Source organism: Triturus cristatus, chromosome 4_2, assembly GCF_964204655.1.
Source record: "Triturus cristatus chromosome 4_2, aTriCri1.1, whole genome shotgun sequence".
NCBI lineage: Eukaryota > Metazoa > Chordata > Amphibia > Caudata > Salamandridae > Triturus > Triturus cristatus.
The window spans coordinates 244,156,472-244,175,368 of record NC_140586.1 but is presented as its reverse complement, the minus strand read 5'-3'; the positions used below and the strand labels follow the sequence as shown (position 1 = coordinate 244,175,368).

The window sequence follows — 18,897 nt, the reverse complement described above, 5'->3', positions numbered from 1 at the left end:
TCTAGTCTAAACACTATCTTTGCACTTTTGGTATCATCCAATATGCTGAGTTTCCACGTGTATCATCATATAGGTTAGGGCCTTAGAAAAAGTCATTAATCTCAACCACCTACCAGTTTATTCCACTCAGTAGGGTTCACCCACTACTGCAAACGGGCACTTAATGGAAACCATAAGAGCGCTTCGACTTTCCTTGACGGAATATCATTTGCACCCCAGAAAAGAGATCCAGAATGGACTAGAATAAGTGGGAAAATGTTCTTATCACTGCGATCCTGAAAGAACTTCACTGGTTCGATGAAGAATAAAAGAGACACAGGTTTGGTTAACTGTAGAAAGAGGCCATTCATTACAAATAGGGCTGGAGCTCAAGCTACGGTGCTCCAGGCTCATCACTGAAACAGCTTCCACTAAGCATTCCTAGCCCCACAGATAGGGAGCTTGACAAAGCTCCACACGAAGACCCTTAGAACAGTCCCCTCAGTGGACATTAAAACAACAATGGCTTTTAAGGAAAGACCAGATTCCTACATAAACTCAGGTAACCACACAAGCTTTTTCATAGCTGACCGCTGACATGGTGATCAAAAGGCAATTTTTCCCTCTCCTCCCCAACAACAGTATATTGACCACCAGTGTCATGTTACTTACAATGCAGTAGTTGTACCACAACATGCTGGGGATCACCAAGCTAGGAAAATAATTAAACATGCACATCACTTGCCAATATTCTCCTGTTGCAACTCTCATCTATCAATGATTCTCAGTGTAGTTTCATAGAAAGAATTTATAAAAGGAACGTTGAGGGGGATGGAGATGAGGACAGAGCGGGTCAGAAGATGGATGTTCTGGGTCCTGAATTTCCTGACAAAGCAACAATTTATTTAGCTTATTAGCACCACCCAGCTGCCACTGAGCCTTTAAACTCAGTGTGTGTTGAAGTATAGATGGATTGCTGGTTAGGTATTTGAAAATGTCCCAAATCTTGTCAGGTGTGATGGAAGCATGCCTCTTCCTTCCCAGCCACATTTGTCACCAGAAATGGGCATAGGAGAGCCAGCACAAGTGGTGGCAACACTACATGTGGCCTGCTCTTCCAGAATGAGTGACTAAAGGTGGCCCTGTGGGGTACTAGACCTTGTGAGTCTGAGGGGAAAAGAAAGTGAATCGACCGAAGGAGATCATGGGATACTCAGAACATCAGTGGATTGCTGTGTGCTCGAGAGAGTGAGAAGTCGGGAGATGCGCAGAAACGTAATCTCCTTCCACGGTGTAACCCCTGCTGCAATAACTGTGATATTGCTGTCCAAAGAAGGAACGCAGAATGGATCCGGAGACTTTGCGGCCATTGGCCCTTTAAGTGGGCATTCATTTGACAATTAAATTGACAGTTTCCTAATTTACTTAAACCTTTGGCCTCTTCTGATGGATATGGTAGTATTGTATAGGATAGACAGAAACCATAATGCTCTGTGTTTGAAATTGGTGGGTAGTATGGCAGAGAAAACCTGATCATAAGTAGACCGGATATTGGGGACCTTTCCCACACTGACAACGGCAAAGCTTTTCGATGAGATTGTGTTGTTAAGCATCCTACAGCTGTAGAAGTAGCAAGGTGAGAGTCGAGAACTTAAATGCCCTCCCCCGTGTATAGAACAATTGTATTCCAGGAAAATCATGAAATGCTGTATTCACATATTAGGGAACCATTTCCCAAGATAAAAGGGTTGATAGCAAAGACTCAAAGGAGGTGGCCTGATATAATAGAGTATGCAGGACAGCAAAAGCCGAGTTACTAGCAGCAGCGAAATCTGAATGTAGGACTTATTTGGTGAGGTGTAGATCGCTCTATAGGAGATAATTGGCCAAAGCCAAGAGAGATTGGGAGTGTACCTTGTGGGGAAACCTGCATTGCGCTTTGATAGCTAAAGGCAATAAATCTTTTTGGAAACTAGCCTCAGTGTGTGCCAAGGGAACTGAGAGAGTTTTGGAATATTGTGTCCAACCCAAAGATTGGGTAGCCCACTTTAGCAACTTATACTCATATAGTAAAGATCTGGATTAGGATGGTGAAGATACCTTGTTTGACTCTAACCCAAGTAATTTAAGTAAATTAAAATTTTACTTAAGTGAAACTTAAGTAGCAATTAACTTATGTCTTGCATCTAAAGCCCTAGGGCATGACAAGATCCTGAATGATATTGCTCGCAAGTGTGGGGCCCTTATATAAATTTAATATTAATATTAATACCATTGTATATTTTTATTTTCAATTCTACCTTTCAAAATTCCTAATTTAAAATCCTTACTTTAACATTACCTTCCTACAGAGAGTGCGTGTGGATGGCTGTCCTCACTCCCCCGCCATTTCGAGTTTACTAATTCAATAAACTCGGTAAGTTGGTTTTAGATTATGATACCGGGTAACTTGGTGGTGTCTCCTGAGCAATCATTCCTTTTGGAATTTTATGTCTTTTGATTACATTTCCTGATATGTACATTTACTATCTGGCAATCAAAGCTAGTAGCTATATCGATATCGTGTTTGCAAGCAACCACCTCTACTCTCATATGAAGGGAGGTATGAGTATGCTGTTGTGAAGACTGTGTGTGTGTTTTAGGTTGGGGAATGTCCACTAGTTTTTTGTTTAGTTTATTTATATTATTTTTTAATCATTGTAGGTTCCTCTCCAAAGGCGAGAGACATCACTTGAGGTGTTTTCTTCTTTTCCAATTTGGGAAGAAGAAGGTTCTGCACCTAGGAATCTATATGGTGAGAAGTCCTGAGGAAAGCCGGGTGATTATTTAGAGCTGGCTGAAACATGTCGACAATTATGCAGAGTGGGGGGGTTGGAACCTCATTATAAGCTCTCCAACCTACCACCCACGTTCTTTTGCTTTTAATCCGGTCTGGGCACCTATTATTAAAATTGCAATAAGGATTTCCCGGGATCAGTTTTACTTCACTGATCATCACTGGTTCTGCACCTTTATCTCACTTTTGGTTCCACTTATATTGTGTGTTGTATTGTCTTCCCCTTCCTTATTGCTCCACCTCCAGCGTTTGGCTGGCGCGGAGGTGTAGTAGCAGCTCTATGATGAAGCATGACACAGCTTGCTGTGTGTGAGGGCAGTTTTACTAAATTGATGGATTTTCTCCTCCCTTCCCCTTCACACACTATTGGTTCTGCACATAATTTCGCTTAACCCTCTTCTTTTTGTGATATTGAATTAACAAGCGGGAGGTCGAAGAGCGTTTTTCCTCTCACCCCTCTGTTCTTTGTGTGTTTTGGTTAAACTTTGATTACCTAAGAGTAAGACTAGCGCTAAATCTAAACTGTGCTCTCCAACTTAAAAAATGCACATAATACTAACACATCACACAGCGAGTATAGCAAAGATTCATAGACGGCCAATATTTAAGAGGGACAGAGATATATAATATAAAGGCCAGCTCTGTAAGGCTCAGTAACTGGGGGGGGGCAAGATGGTGGGGGGTGAACACTAAGATTCTGTTGACGGCTGAAAACAAGTTTATCGGATCCCATTTGGGACTCCCAGTGAGTACGCCGATGACTACTGTATGTTTGGGTCTAGCACAAAGAGAATGAAGTGCAGACTTTTGATCGTAAAATCCTGTGGTTGAACTCTGCAAAAGCACTTCTGTGGAAATTTAATTTGAAAAAATGTGGTTTTCCCCAAAAGAAATGTGTTCAATATCTAAAGCAGGGTTAAAAGAAATATACTGGGAATACGTGTCTGTCCAAACTGTAACCAATTGCAGTGGAACCTTGACTATGGAGTTTATAGATGTAAAACCATTCCCATTGTATGAGCCAACCACAGATGAAAGTACACTCTCTCCAGCATGCAAATTGTTTAAACAGTTCAGGTACGAGACCCTTGCAACAGAAAGGTTCTGTAGCAAGTAGACTGTAGCTGTTCCTGGGGGTGACCTTTGCCCTGCCTGCGAAGAGGCGCCCGACTCATTAACTCATAATGTATTCTTTTGCTAGGCCTACCTCTATCAAAGAGCAAAGTGGATAGCACCTCTCTGTAGGAAACTGGGTACCCGCCGGCATTTGGAGGCTTTCAGGATCCTCAGTTCAGACACAAGTAGATTGGAGGTCTATTCTATCGCCAAATTCCTCATATCAGCCCGGATTTGGCATTGCAAGTGCATCCAAATTACTGATTAGTTGTTGCAGTTCTGTATGTTGTGAAGGTGGTTGGTGTACTGCTATTTTGTACCCTCACGGGACACAATGAAGTGAGATCCTTGTTGGATACAGTCTTTTTATATTGCCTTTTTGCACAGTGTCTGGCATATGCTGAAATAATTGTGATCACTCTAATTTGAGATCTTCAGCTGAACATATGTCACATATGGCTGTCGCACTTAATTGCTTTTTGCACATTCCGAACAAAGGAACTGCTATTTTGAAACTCATAAATTATTGTCCTTGAAATACTTCTAGCTAGCCTGATATTGTTAGTGTCGATGAAATTGCCACTACTCAGGAAACCTCATTCGTACTTACTGCCTAATGTTGATTGGAGTCTGTGTGCTTATAATTTGCACTTTGTCTTCATGCCCTAAGTGAATGACCTTGTTTATGCAATTGCACTTTTAAAAGAGGCTATCGTGTATCTTTGTACGTACTGTCTAAATTGATGAAACCCTGTTTTTAAGGGGAAGGCAACCAGTGTCTATTGAAGTATCCATTTTAACAAAGTATGTTGAGCAAATTGTAAAATTGACAGATATGTGTTTCGCTTGTAAATACTTGCTCTTATAAAAAAATGTATCATAGGAGATTTTAGCCTAAATTTTTAATTAAATAAAATGGAGTACCTATCTGAGTAGGATATCTGAAAAACATGTATTACTGCTTTCTGAACCATGGCCTTTGGAGCTGACTCAGTGTAAACTATGAAGCAACTGCACGGGAGCACTTCATTGCATGTTGGTTTTATTCTTCCTTTTTCATTTGTTTCTATGTATATTGCTGTGATGGTTTTATTTTCTGCTTGTACTTTTATGACCCTGGTGATCAAAATTAATTTATGATGATTTTGCTGTCTCATTTGACCTTCCTTTGCCCCCCACACCACTGGTGGTCTTCTGGACGGGGCTACAAGAGACTAGGTGCCAGATGTACAACGGATTTTTGCATGCACAAATGGGTTATAGACCCATTTGCGTGTGCAAAAAACCTATGGCCCATGTACTAATCCTATTTTGCGAGTCGCTAATTAAATAGCGACTCGCAAAATAGGGTTAGTCACTCGCCATTAGGAAGGGGCATTCCAAGGGCGTCCCATCCTAATAGCGAGTCTGTACCCTATGTAAGAATGTTTTGCGACCGCAATTGTGGTCTCAAAATACTCGCAGTTTACCACCCTCTTCCCTTCTCCTTTGTGAATGGGTGTGCAAACATTTTTTAGAGCAGGCAGTGATCCTAGGGACCACTACCTGGCCTTCAAAAATGAAACAATAAAAAAAATCTTTTTTTTTAATGCATCCCGTTTTCCTTCACAGAAAATGGGCTGCATTAAAAAAAACACTGCTTTATTTAAAAGCAGTCCCAGACATGGAGGTCTGCTGACTCCAGCAGGCCACCCTCTCTGGGAGTGCCAGCCATTCCCAATGGGGTCAAAAATTGCGACAGCCTCATTAATATGCATGAGGCATGGAATTTGCAACCCCATTGGGAATCGCAAACAGTGTATGATACACTGTTGTACATTGGCAATTGCGACTCGCAAATTGCGATTCACAATTTGGCGCAATTTGTGATTCGCAGTTGCCAATAGTCGTACATCTAGCCCCTAGAGATCTTGGAGAAATGATCATCTGGCATTGGAGCTTTGAGGACCTAGGCATCTGCATCTAGAGGCTGCTGCTACATCAGCAAGGAGGAGGGTCAAGAGAGATTTAAGTGAGGTGCCGCTGGTGCCCCCCATAACGAGGGGTTAAAAAAGGGGAAGCAGGCTGTGCTTCTCTAAACTATCAATCTGCCCACTAATATAGTGGAAAAGACTGGCGCAAATTGAAGTATGGTAGAGGGCATTAGTGGTAGGTGCTGAAAGTGGAACTTTGGAATGTCCAGGTCTCTCCTTTGTTATGTGTGGAATATTTATGAAATGAATGTTGGTTTACTTGGAGTTTGTATGGAGCCCAGCTCTGGCTGTATATTAGGTTTCTAGAGTGACAGTCGGTGAAATGTATGTACTTTTTTGGGGGGGGAGTTTTATATAGCGCAAACTTGACCCGAAGGTATCGGGTATCAGAGCTCTTTACATGAGCACCAGTTTCATTACAGACGGACACATTCATTTTTGTTAGGCACGGGGAGATTAAGTGATTTGCCCAGAATAACAGGATGTTGAGCGTTGTTTCTGAGATTCGAACCCGGTTCCCCAGATTTGAGGTCGACCGCCCTAGCCGTTAGGCCACATCCTCTCCCCTACTTAATATGTATGAATGAATGGGTAAGTCTCCACAGGATATGATGCACTTTTTATTGTTTTGTAGCTTTTATGAGGCTCCTAGAAAGTCTTTTATCATCCCTATTCTTAAGAAAGCACGTTTAGGCAGGTTAGACCGGCTTTTATCTTTTTACAACTGCTTTCAAGTCACTCACTACTGTATGTTCTTAGCTTTTTGAATGCTGCTATCTGGCTTAGCTCTAGTTGCGATTAATGTTGATGGAGATTTAGTAGTGACTATATTAAAATGAATTGGGTTTAATATGGTTCATGTTAATATTTTTTTATTTTTGGGGGCCATTTGGGATGGTTTATTGCCCTTGATATAGCCCTTTTTTATTAATCTTATACTTCATGATGCTTTGATAATGTCACTTCTCATTTCGGATTTCTTCGTTTTGGTATGGTGCTTGCTTTTTAACTTTGAAATTATGGGCCCATGATGGTCATACTGCACTGTTTTTGTACATCGGTTGGAGCTTTTTATCTATGTTTGTTTGACGTTTATGGTTTTCATTCTGAAAACCGAATACAGTATAATGATAATGAATGTGTGTCTGAAGTTAGCTGAATCTGTTCTGCCTTTCAGACCAGTACTTCATTTTGGATCTTCAGAATCCCATTTCCACCGAGGGTACAAATGGGTAGTAGGGAGGAGGAGAGGGCAGGTAGACACTTGCTTCCATGCCCAGTTGTAGGGTTGACCCGCTATCCAAGAGTCCTGACTCTGAGAGGAGAATGCTCAGCTGTACTTCGCAAAGGTGGGTTTCCCACTGCCCGATCCCCGAAAAAACAACAGCTACACTCATATCACACCCACTTCCTAATTGAGACACAGTTATATTGTGATGTTTAGAAACCCCCTTAGCGAAGGATATTGGGGTGGAGGTATTAAAAGGGGTTGGATGGTTTTATCAACGGTATAACTTGAGTCTGCAAAATGGTGGCTGGTGTCTGTCCCAGGATTAGTTGCTCCTTGTCCTGGAGTCTTATCTGTAGATGAAGAATATCTTTGCTTCCTTGCGTACCGGGCCTTAGCTGTCTTTGATCCCATATCTGCTCTGCATGATAGGGCTGCCTGTGTTGCTGCTTTAAGTACTGTTCTCAAGTGTTTGTTTTGAAAAAACGTTCAGTTTTTAGTATATTTTTGCAGAGCCCTGCATCTGTGTTAATTCTCTGTTGGTGTCTTTATGCTTCCTAACTCATTTTAAAGAAAGCTGTCTTGGAGGATGGCTGTCCGGTCACCTCAATAGAGTGTCAGTGCCACAGACAATCTTTGCCACACCAATTTTTTAGTGGGTATGAATCCGGTTGATCAATATACGCTGGAAAGTCATCGACAATAATGTTCAGGATGAGGGGGATGAGCACGCAGTCTGTTTTATACCAATGCTAGTGTCACAAAAAGTGATCTTCACCTTTCCCATGGTAATTGCCTACTGTGTCTACTATTATACAACGGAGACTCACACATCTCTGTAATGCACCTGAACCATGACCTACAGCACCCTTGCTAATTTAGCACTGGGGCCCACAAACTGCTATCCCATAGCACCTCAATACTGACTTGCAACACCCACTGCTCTTCTAATACCATCGCGCACAGCAACATTGCAGCCAGTGCACCTCAGTCACAACCTGCAGCACCTGCTGCCATTGAAGCACCAGGGCTCACAGATAGCTCTATAGGTGCACCTCAATTCCAACCTGCATTGGCCATGGCCATTTGAATAATGTGACCCAAACACAGCCCTGCCCATGCGCCACAATCCTGACCAGCAGCGTTCCTGCTATTCCAGTACCTAGACCCACGCTCAGCTCGGCGATGCACCCTGTTTGATGAGTAATTAGAGAGGTCCATATTTTGTTCTTACCCCAGTAGTTGCGGGGGTTACCCCCTGAGGGGGGTGCAGCAATCGCTCTTATGTTGCACTGGGCGGGGATGTTATCCCGACAGATCCTGGGGGTGTAGCTCTCTTCATTTTCCATGGTGCCTGGTCCGCAGGTTCTCCTTTTCAGGGTCCTTCTAAGGAAAAAACACAAGATGGACAGGCTAGTCAAAAGGGGAGGGGGCACAGAAAAATGCAGACGAAAGAAAATAATGGCGATAAGAACCGCTGAAGGGAGAGGGGGGGGGAAGGAGGAAGGACAGAAAACTTTGTGAAAGATGGGAAAAGAACAGAGAACACTGAGTAAAGGAAAACAGAAGGGGGAACTAAAACTACTAAAAGGGAAAGGGGAATAAAGCGAGAGCAGAAACTGCTGACAGTATAGACAAAGAAGGGCAAATGTGGAGGAAAAAAGGGAAAGGAGTGAGAACACTGATTGCTGTTATTTAAGGAAAAGGGGGAAGGCAAGCATCAAAGAGAAGGCAAAAAACTAGAGGCAGGCGAGCCACTGAAAGTTCGAGTCAGATGCCTGGCTCTGGATCAGCTCGAGGCCATCTTGGAACTTCAAGCCCAAAAAACTGTGCTTTAATGGCAGATGTGGCCCAGTAGCAAGAGCTGTCATTCTTTGAACATGGATAACCAGGTTCGAATCTAGGCCTTGGCTCAACATACTGGGAATCTTGACAAATCGTTTATTATCGCTGTGCGGAAAAACATGTGTAATTTTCTCTTGTGTAGTGCTCTTATGTCTTCGGGACAGGTTTGTGCTATAAAAAACTTCAAAAATAAAAATGTGTCATTGGCCCGCCACCCACACTTTAAACTCATGCGCCAGGAATTAAAGACAAAGCATTAACGTTTGATGTGAATAATAGATACCCATTTAGACTTAGATGAGCTAGTGAAACCAGAAAACCTGGGATCAATTTTGGTTTCCTTTCTTGACCAAATTGTATTATCCAAGGCAAGTACTTTATTTCACCAAGCCTCCTTTTAAGGTCCCGCTTACCAGTTAGCGCAAGGTATTTGGTTTGCAAAAAGACCTATTGCCAGCTTACAGTGCACTTTTTGCCTGCCTATTGCTTACCATTGGTTGGCTTTTTGTCACTCTCATTTGCTTGCTGTTTATTTGCTTATGTGGACTTTCTTTCCTCTTTTTGTGTTTGTCCCTTCCCTGGATCATAGCCTCATTACTTGTGTGCTTCGACTGCTTCCCTTTCAGGCACTACTTTCTTCTTTTAGGTTAAGCAATCCACAAGAGTGATTGTGTTTTCCAACTGTCTGTTTTCTGTTCTTCTCTTCCCTCTTCGCCTGGCACTGTGTTGCTCTCTCTCCCCAGTGCTTCTTCCCCTATTCTCGTCTCTCCCTGTTGCGCTAACACTCGTGTGCTTTCCTCTCCGCTTTGCTTTCTCACTCATGTGTTTCTTCCTGACGTGCTTCTTTGCCTCCCACACACCTGCTTCCCATCGCTGCCCCTCCCCCACCAGCGGTCTATTTTTACTTTTTTGACATGGAGGACCAGGCAGCAAATTGCTGCTGGACCGCCTATCTTAAAATAATGTTGGCACTACTTCTATTATTTTTTTAAAAATGTATCAATCCATCTCAGATTGATAAAAAAAAAATATTGGTGCCTGTGTCATTTTGTAGATGCACATGCGTCATTCCGCTTTTTTAACTTTTCACGATGCTGCACAGGATCTTGGCAGTGCTGTACAGCATGGCTAAAAGGCCTTGGCAAAGATACCAAAGGCACGACCTAATGGCTTTGCTTGTTCTTTAGTATCACATATACGAGCACCTTCAAAAACTAGAGTTCAAGATGCACACTCCACAAAAAAACCCTTGTGTTACATTTAATAGACTGTAGTGGTGCTCCATCCAATATCACTTCAAAGGGCCTTATTATGAGTTTGGCAGTGCAGAAAGGGAACCGCCTGCTCCCGCACCACTAAACCCATGTTTGAACCACCCGCCAGATTAAGAATTTTTTCCTGTATGGCGGGCTGTTCTTTGGCGTTCCCAGGGTGGTACCTATGAAACAGGCACCGCAATGTGAACGTCAGAGGCAGTACCTGCAAGGCATGAACTGCTGCAGTCCATGCTGAGCAGGCACTTTTGTGCATGCACACGGGGGCACATGTTGTGCCTCGTTGTGTGCATCCACATGGCGTGAGGCACCAGGGGGCCCCGGAGGGCCCAGTTTGTTTCCTCGCTGCCACACTTTTCATGGTGGTTGTACGGCCATGAAGTGTGGCAGTGAAGAAACTCGTAATATGCTTGGCAGGGCCGCAGAGGCTCCGCCAAGCATATTGTGGCCTCAATACAGCAACGCCACCACCAGGGATCCTTGATCCCTAGCTTTTGTGGTGGTACCAAGGCGGCCCAACCATCCTGATCGCAACAGGGCGGTCAGAAATCCGCCACTGCCACACCCACGTGAATCTGGCAGTCCACATGTAACCTCCTTAGACTCATGGGGTAGACATGATAACTGACTTGCCTGTTAGCTCACTAATAGCATTATCATGGCGGTGGTAGGTGTGTTTCTAGGGTCATTTGAAAACTCACTTTTAATAAATACTTCTAAATGCGGTGATGAAAAGTGATGTATTAATGTGAAACACTTTAGCATGTATATATTTTAAATTTGGCAAAGAGTTTATAATATTTTTACATGATGTTAGTTGCTTGAATTAAATACTAAATATGTTCACTGCTCGGCTCATGAATGGGCTCTTAGAGCCAAGCTGGGGCCTTGGCTGGGCTCTGGCTCGCCCCTCCCTGTTAATTTGTTGACTCACTCACCTCTACAAAAAACGTCAGAGACCAAGAAGTTCTGAGGAGAGAGAAAAAAAGTAAGGGACAACAGGAAGCTTTGAGGAGACAGGGGAAAAGCAGAAAGAACTGGTGGGACCATTTAGTAAGAGAGTTTGGGTTGGACTGTTCCCATGTTTCAGCGCTTTGTCCATCATCTTGCTGCTTGTGCTATGTTCCCCCTAAGTAGCCAAGGATATGCAAGGGTATACCCAGATGTGGCTCCCTTGCTCACTGTGCCACTGGATTCAAGTTAGCCTGGCTGATGAGGGGTAATTCACCAAAACCGGTCCCAGGATGCTTGTTTCCGGTGCATGGGGGATCTGTCCTGGCAATTTGGGCTGGTCTGTCTCCATGAGGAGCAGGGTCAAGACTGATTTGCTTATGGCTGGGTCCAAAGTGGGGTGGCATAGTGAGCAAAAGAACGATGGATTAAACCCAGATCACTTTACGGGAGGTGAGTGGTAAAAAGTTTCAGCACTCAGAAGGGGAAGGACTTCAGACAACTTGGCTCTGAAAAATGGTGAACCTCTGAAGAATTATCCACTTGTTTCATCATTGAGTGAGCACATCCTGTGTTGTTGCTGAGACCCGCACTGGGTGCCTCGTTCAGACTGCTGATTCCAAGACTTATGAACGACATTGATTCTGACACCATCCTTCCTGCAGCTTATTACAGGGGTGATATACAGTATGAATATACACTATGAATCCACAGAAGTCTTGCCCTTTCTGGACTATAGAAAATAGGTCCAACAACAGTTCGAAACATTTAACAGTCAAACAGAAACTTTGTGCAATGCAGTTGGGCCCTGTATTGCTATATCCAGATATACTAAAAGCAACCTTCTTTGAAAACTTTGAGGCAGTCTGGGACTGGGTAGGAGAAAGAAAGGGTGTTCCATGTTCTGCTCGAGGAAGTGCTCCTGTCTCAGGAGTTGGGTGCTACCACAGCAGACCTTGGATTGTAGAGAGGAGAGAATTGAGGGGACATTGTCTGCATGCTACAAGATCCCCACTTGCCTGCCAGCTAAGAATGTGACAGACGAGTAGTAATGGACCTGGATAGAGATGGAGACCCATCTGAGCACGACATCTCTCCTAATGTCATTATCAAGAGAGCTGTTCATACTTTAGGTCATGATGAGGGCTTCTAAGCAGTCTTGTATCTTTTCTGTTCTTTTATCTCTTACGTGTTTATGGGTTTCCAGGTCACCTGCTTTCCTTGATCAGAGGTCAGAGGTCAGACCTACCCTCTATTATTCACCCATGCCCCACTCCAGGCCAGTTTCTTTTATTGCAAACCTGCAGTGAATTCTGAATTGTTGGCATTAGTCACTCTAAAATTTCTCTTGCTGGTGCTGTTCCTTTGGCTGTACGGACATAGGTAGGGCAACTATAAATGATCTTAGGCTTGCTGTTATCCTGAACTCAACTTGGCCTCAAAGTTGGGGAGCAGGGATGGCTGACCCACTTAAAGTTTATTCTTTCAATGCAATGGGCGAATGTTTCTGCTTTAAAGGTAATGAGCAGTGGTGTGGGAATTAGACCACACATCCTATACCACTTTTGCAATTGAGTAGACAATGTGCTTGTGGTAGTACTAGCACAACTAGGGGTTGAGATCCCAGACTTCTTTCTGGTCCCTTTGTTGATGAACGTTTTGAAACTGCGTGGTTGCTTGGGCATTAAGTGTAGGGTGAGGTAAGGTTTGGTAAGTTGGGTTTGTTTTACCACCCATTTTCAAGGTTCTCTGTACTGGTCCTGGTTGGACTGGATTAACACTTTGGCTAGTCAATGATTGCAAGTGGTTGGAGCATTAGTCTGTCCCAACCAAAATGGTTTTATGCTGAGACAGACAATCAGGAATAATTTGCTTTAGTTGCCCCTCACCCTCACTCAAGCACATAAACTATGTGGTCCTCTCTGCCATCCGTTTACTGGATTTTGAAAAAGCTTTTCATTTCCTGAGCTGGAAATACTTATTTAGTATATTTTGACAAGTGAATATTGGACTTCATTTCCAGCCTACAGTGACCCAGTTGCCCACATAGATAAAAAGTGTTCTATCTCCCTTCTCATATAGAGCAGGGCACCTGGCATGATTGCCTGCCTCACTGCTGCTTTTAACTCTTGCCATTGAGCCCTTTGCAGCTTGGATCCAATGAAATGGCCTGGCACAGGGTGCAGACTGGAGGATGGTGCAAGCTACTGTATTGTCTTCTGTGCAGAGGACCTGTTGTTTTTTGTGATACCCACAATGAACAGGCCAGAATTTGAATGATCTCTATTCTGGTCCTGGAAGAAGGACCCTCTTCAAGATGGTGGCTCTCCCCTAACTTTTGTATGTCCTTCAATTTATCCCTTTAAAGACTCTGCATTTCTTTAAGAAAATAGACAAGTGTTTCTGCACATTCCCTTGAAAGAATGGGTGCTGTTGGGTGACTTTTCGTAAAAGCGCTAAATCAGTGTACGACTATGGAGTGGCCATGGCCGTCATTCACTTGCATTACTGAGCTTCTCATCTGATGGCTGACAGTGATAGTATTTTTGGAATGAAGGAAGAGCTAACTAGTCTTGAGCTCACGAGTATTGATTAAACAAATGTCTGAACCTTGTCATAAGGGCTCCTGTACCACATCTGTTCTGCCAGTCACAAAAGTAATTCTAGACTGTTGGAAAAAGAGTTCATGTTGCATGGGATCGGATCTTAAACTAATTCAGAAGACAGCCCTGTAATGTGGAAACAGGTTTTTCAATACGGTCAGACTGCCTGGATTTTTTTTTTATTAGACCTCATAGGCATATCCTTATTTTGAGATTTCTGGGATCACATAAAGTACTTCCTGGTTTTAATGAGGAATTGATTTTGCATAGATCTCAATTTGATATGTATCTCCAGCTGTAGCATGGTTTTTAGTCACATACGTCAGATACTGACTGTAACCTATGAGCTGTGCTAAATCAAGCTATATCCCCCTCGACGTGAAACAGATAATGGGTCAATTGTAGAATAATTGAATTGTGAATCTACCACTCTTTAATCATTAATTCCCTAAGCCGATTTGATGAGTTGAGGGCTAAGTGGGGGAGGGACCTGAGGCCCCCTGGCTTCCCAGGAACTATCTGTTTCAGAGAAATTGCATCTAAGTCAATTTAAATACATTCATAAGTATACTACTCAACAGACCGCCCATGCAGGATAAGAATTAAGGTATACATAGGGGATATCTTACACGTTATTTGGGAACTTGATATTATTCAAAACGTCTTCCTGCAGATATAGCATAACATGTCATATGTATGGTTGGAAAACTGAATTTTCCCCAAAGCTTGAACTACTGGGCATCATGAGGAAAGAAGAATTCCTTCTAGTCAAAAAAGATAAAGCAAAAATCTGATGCTCCGAGAAAGTTCCACCTCCCCGTTTCAGAAGTTGTTTCAAGGGAGAGATTTTGTTTTCCCTCTTTGAGGAATCAACCTAGAGAGCAAGAATGTGCTTACGTAAACATGTTAAAATACGGAGTTGATGATGATAGTAACATTTCTGCGGGACAAGCCTTATGGTATGGTGTAGTGAATCTCTTTTATTACTGATTAGCTCTGCATACAGGAGCATGCATCTTGTTGGATTCTCACAAGTCATTAGGTATGCTGATGGTGGTGGGGGGATTAAATGCAATAAAATGTTTTATAAACAATAATACATTGTGACAGGGCCTTTGTGGCAGCCACACAGATTGCATACAAAGCAATGTGTTGTTCATTGACATTTATTGTTACCTTGACTCTGACCACAAAGGCATGTATGTCTTTAGGAGGTGTAAGTGCTTTCACAGCATGATATTAGCGTATATATGCAGCCACTCAGAGGACCAGTCCAACAAGCGAAAGTGCCTGCTGCACTCCAGACAGAAGTGAAGAACCCTCCACAAATTCTGATTATTCTCAATTCTTTCAGTGTGAGGCTAAATAATATACCTAAATGGCCCCCTACATTTGAAAAAGAAGGAAGATCATGCTGGGGCGTAGGTCCCAACTATGAGAGGGCTACAGCCAACTAGGAAGATCTTCTTGTGTGCTCTCATTTCTTAACAGAGAAGCAGTTAATCCTTATTTCATTCCTTCACTGCTGTTGATATAAAATATTGCTGTTATATTGTATGTATAGACAGTCAGTTTTCTTTCAGGGATTATAGGAAATTTAGCAGCAATATAGTCTTCTTCTCCAAAGTATTCATATATGGAGCCCTATCCTGATTCAACCCGAGATCGTGGACATGCTCCAGGCCCGGAGTGATGCCATAACTGTACGGTGTAGGTTACATGGCTTGGTAAGATTAAGAGAGCTCATGTCCCTGTTGGGTTCCTAGGGCCACCACAGAAAACTGTCTTTCACCATATTAGAGACTGGTATTAAGGACTGTGGGTCAACCTGATTCCAGAGGGTGGTCAAGTGCAGTTACACACAAAGCTGACATAAAAGTGCAACTAGATGTCATGAATCTCAAAAATGGAAATCATTTACAGTGTGAGATTATCACAACTAGAAGGACTGATTCTATGACCAACTGATTGTGCGGGTAGCGGTAGGTATGAATGCCTAGTATTCTGGTGAAGATCAAAACCAGAATCTATCAATTCAATGAAATTCCTAGGGAGAGAGGGAAGGCAAAACCTTTGAACTGGGTGTTCCTGTCAGTCCCCAGATGGTAGCATAGAATAGGGCTGTTGAAGTAGGCGACCATCAGATCGAGAGTCCAGAGCGAGGCAACCTGTTGCAGTGAAGCAGGTATTCCACAAGCAGGCTTGTATTTAATATTTATTCCAGGAGAAAAGATTAAAAAGATGTAGGGCTAGAATGCTTTGAATTTATCTGTCGTTCTTCTTGATATTGATAGTTCTAAGTTACAGCTTGTGTTCTTAGAGGCATTGACATTAGACCCAATTCCATTGGACTGACCGAAATCAATAGGCAATCCTTCAGAAGAATTTCAAGTTATTTTTAGGTTTAATTTGACAGCAGCAAAGTCTTTCAGAGCATGTATTTGGCATTAAAATCTGCAATAATAAACTAAACGTTGGCAATATATTTAGCGGGGAATCACAGGTGTGCCTTTCTAAGAGCAATCTTTCTATCAAGACTTCTATGCAGGACCGTCTGCTAAGACCTTGCAAAGATCACAAAAACAGGACAGTCAGGGCTATTTTGGACTTACAAACACAAGATAATGTCACCTTATCTGGCAAAGTTCATTAGTTGCTCGAAGATAAAATGTAATGTTTTGTATTGAGTTCATACAGTCTTCTAGGGAACGGACTCACATTGAAGCTGCATCGAAGGGATAGAGCTCATCTGGATCTCTCTAATTAAACAAGCATTGGTATAGCCAATAGGTCTCACCTTTGGGACCTTATAAGTGTTTAGTTATCCAGCACAATATCCTTGGTTCAACAACATCAAGTGTTGCATGGCTAAGCACTTATAAGGTCCCAAAGGTGAGACCTATTGGCTATGCCAATGCTTGTTACACATACTCCCAGTCAGGATAAAATTGACAAAAGTTGTTAGAGATGGCCCCTTACAAAGAGACTTACTGCCGCTCATGTTTTTAACACTTAAAACAAAGCATGATGCTTCTCTTAGCCTGAGCCTGGCGCCCCCCCTGAAATCACTCAAAGTCCCCCCTCCCCTAGTTTGAAGACCTCTGCTGTAAGCTGAGGGATATGTCTGCTGTCTGAGCCTGTAAGTTCTGTGTAAACTGAGAGATAGCACTGCTGTCTGAAGCCTTAGATCAAAACATCAATGTCGAGTAAGAACAGCTTTGTTGTACGAGACATAAGCATGCACAATCTGAGTTAATGTAGGGAGAATTCTGTGTTTTAAGGCTGGGGGATGTATACACAGCCTGGGAACAGCTCTCCTGTTAGATACCCGAGACTGTAAGATCAGTGTAACATGAGAGCCAGTTCTGCCATCCTAGCCTGTATAGTATATGTGGCTTGCGTGTGGCTTTGCTGTTCGAGGCCTAAGTCTGTATGACGTGCTGTCTAAGGTACGACTCTGAGGCCTGAGACTTCAGCCTCTTAGATCTGGGTAACTTAAGAAATACTCGTGATCTGGGGGGCGGTTATTGTAACACACGCACACCCTGGGCCTAATGTTGTAATATATGTGCAGCCTGCTTCACAGATCCGGGGCATGAGGTTGTAAAATGGATGCAACCATTGGGATAGCTGCTCTGCATGAGATCTGAGACTATAATATCGATGCAGTGCGAGAGAGACCCCCTCTGAGTGATATGCGTCACTTCTAGGTAGCTCTTCTGTATGCGGCCTCAGCCTCTATGAGACATGCATCTTAAGAGTCGCAGTGGTGTGTGTGTGTGTCTGTGTGTGTGTGTTTGTTCGTTCCATAGGATAGCGCTGCTGTGTGGTAAGTAGCCCTGTGTGCTCTGCGCATCTCATTCTGTTTTGAAAATTGGGCTAGACATTGCACTTTCTCCCCACCAGGTGGCGATGCTGCTTGCGGCCAGGGCCCTACCGCCGAAAGACAGTACAGACTCCAAGAAGGCTGGACCATAGGTTGATGGCGCCCGCCTCGTGACAGGGTTAGCGGGCCCTGACCCTGTCACACCGTAGCCACATTGCCTCTTCCTGCGGGTTTCACGCCATGGTCCAATTTCTCCTAGTGATGCACACCTCACGCACCCAGGACCAACTGGGGTAGTGTCATGGTTGGGCCGGTGGCAGATTGGCCAGTTGGCATGTCGGCATGTCCTTGGGGAACCGTCTTCTAGCCGCTTGATCATGAATACAACAGGTTACACGCTCGCCCTGCTGCATGACCCTTTGCGGCCAAATCCTAGCGAAGTTGCCTGTCCCTGCGAAGGGACAGTCACATCCTGGCTCAGTGGCAAGGACTGCGCAGGCATGGAACACATTTTGGCCCATTTGAAACTACCGGAGCAGCATTTTTCTCTGACAGGGACTGCTGACGAAAAAGACAGCGGGTGTATGAGGAAACAGGTGGCAGGAGCACACCAAACAGCTGCCATGTCTCGGCTCTGCTGGGGTGTCTGTGTCTTTGCTGTATTGCGGTCGGTGGGAGAATAAGAGTACTTTACGCATCAGGGCCAAAAATCATGCGATTTATGCCACCACTCGCCGTTCTACTTTCCAAAGGGAGAAACGTGTGGGGATGATTCTGCAGGGTGCATAACTTTCGGGGTACATTCACAGTAGGGGTCGTCCTAAACTTCAATGTAGTGCTTCCTGCTGCGCCGCAGTCTTGGCTCCTTGTAGGTGACTGGTTAACAGGTGTGCATAGTACCCTACTCAATTTGTAGGTTATAACAACACTGGGATTTTAATCTCGAGCACTAACAATACTGACTGCAGAATATCAACCACCGCTTTATTGTAGAGGTACATATACATTGTTAAAAGAAGACCTAATAATCGTAACTCCAGATCTACAAAACATATCTCATCAAGGCAAGAGCACTCATCGAAAGAGTGAGCTGTAAGTAGCTGCATTGGAATTTAAAACAACAAGCGCGCGAGTGGTGCGTGAGCGCGCGCCACAGCGAGCGATCTGTTTTCAATTATCGCGCACGCATCTGTGCACAATAATTGAAAACAGATGTGGCCTGTGCAGGTAACCGCAAGCAATAGGCCGTGGGCGGAGCAAAGGCGG

The 18,897-nt window shown here is 43.6% G+C and overlaps 1 protein-coding gene across 1 annotated transcript in view; it reads right to left on the bottom strand.

Annotated features, from left to right (window-relative positions):
- Positions 1-18,897, bottom strand: part of LOC146833555 (uncharacterized) — a 453,674-nt gene that overhangs the window by 276,822 nt on the left and 157,955 nt on the right. The window contains exon 2 of the mRNA XM_085600079.1: positions 8,367-8,518. Coding sequence (XP_085456205.1) covers positions 8,367-8,518 — 152 coding nt within the window. The remainder of the gene's footprint in view (positions 1-8,366; positions 8,519-18,897) is intronic.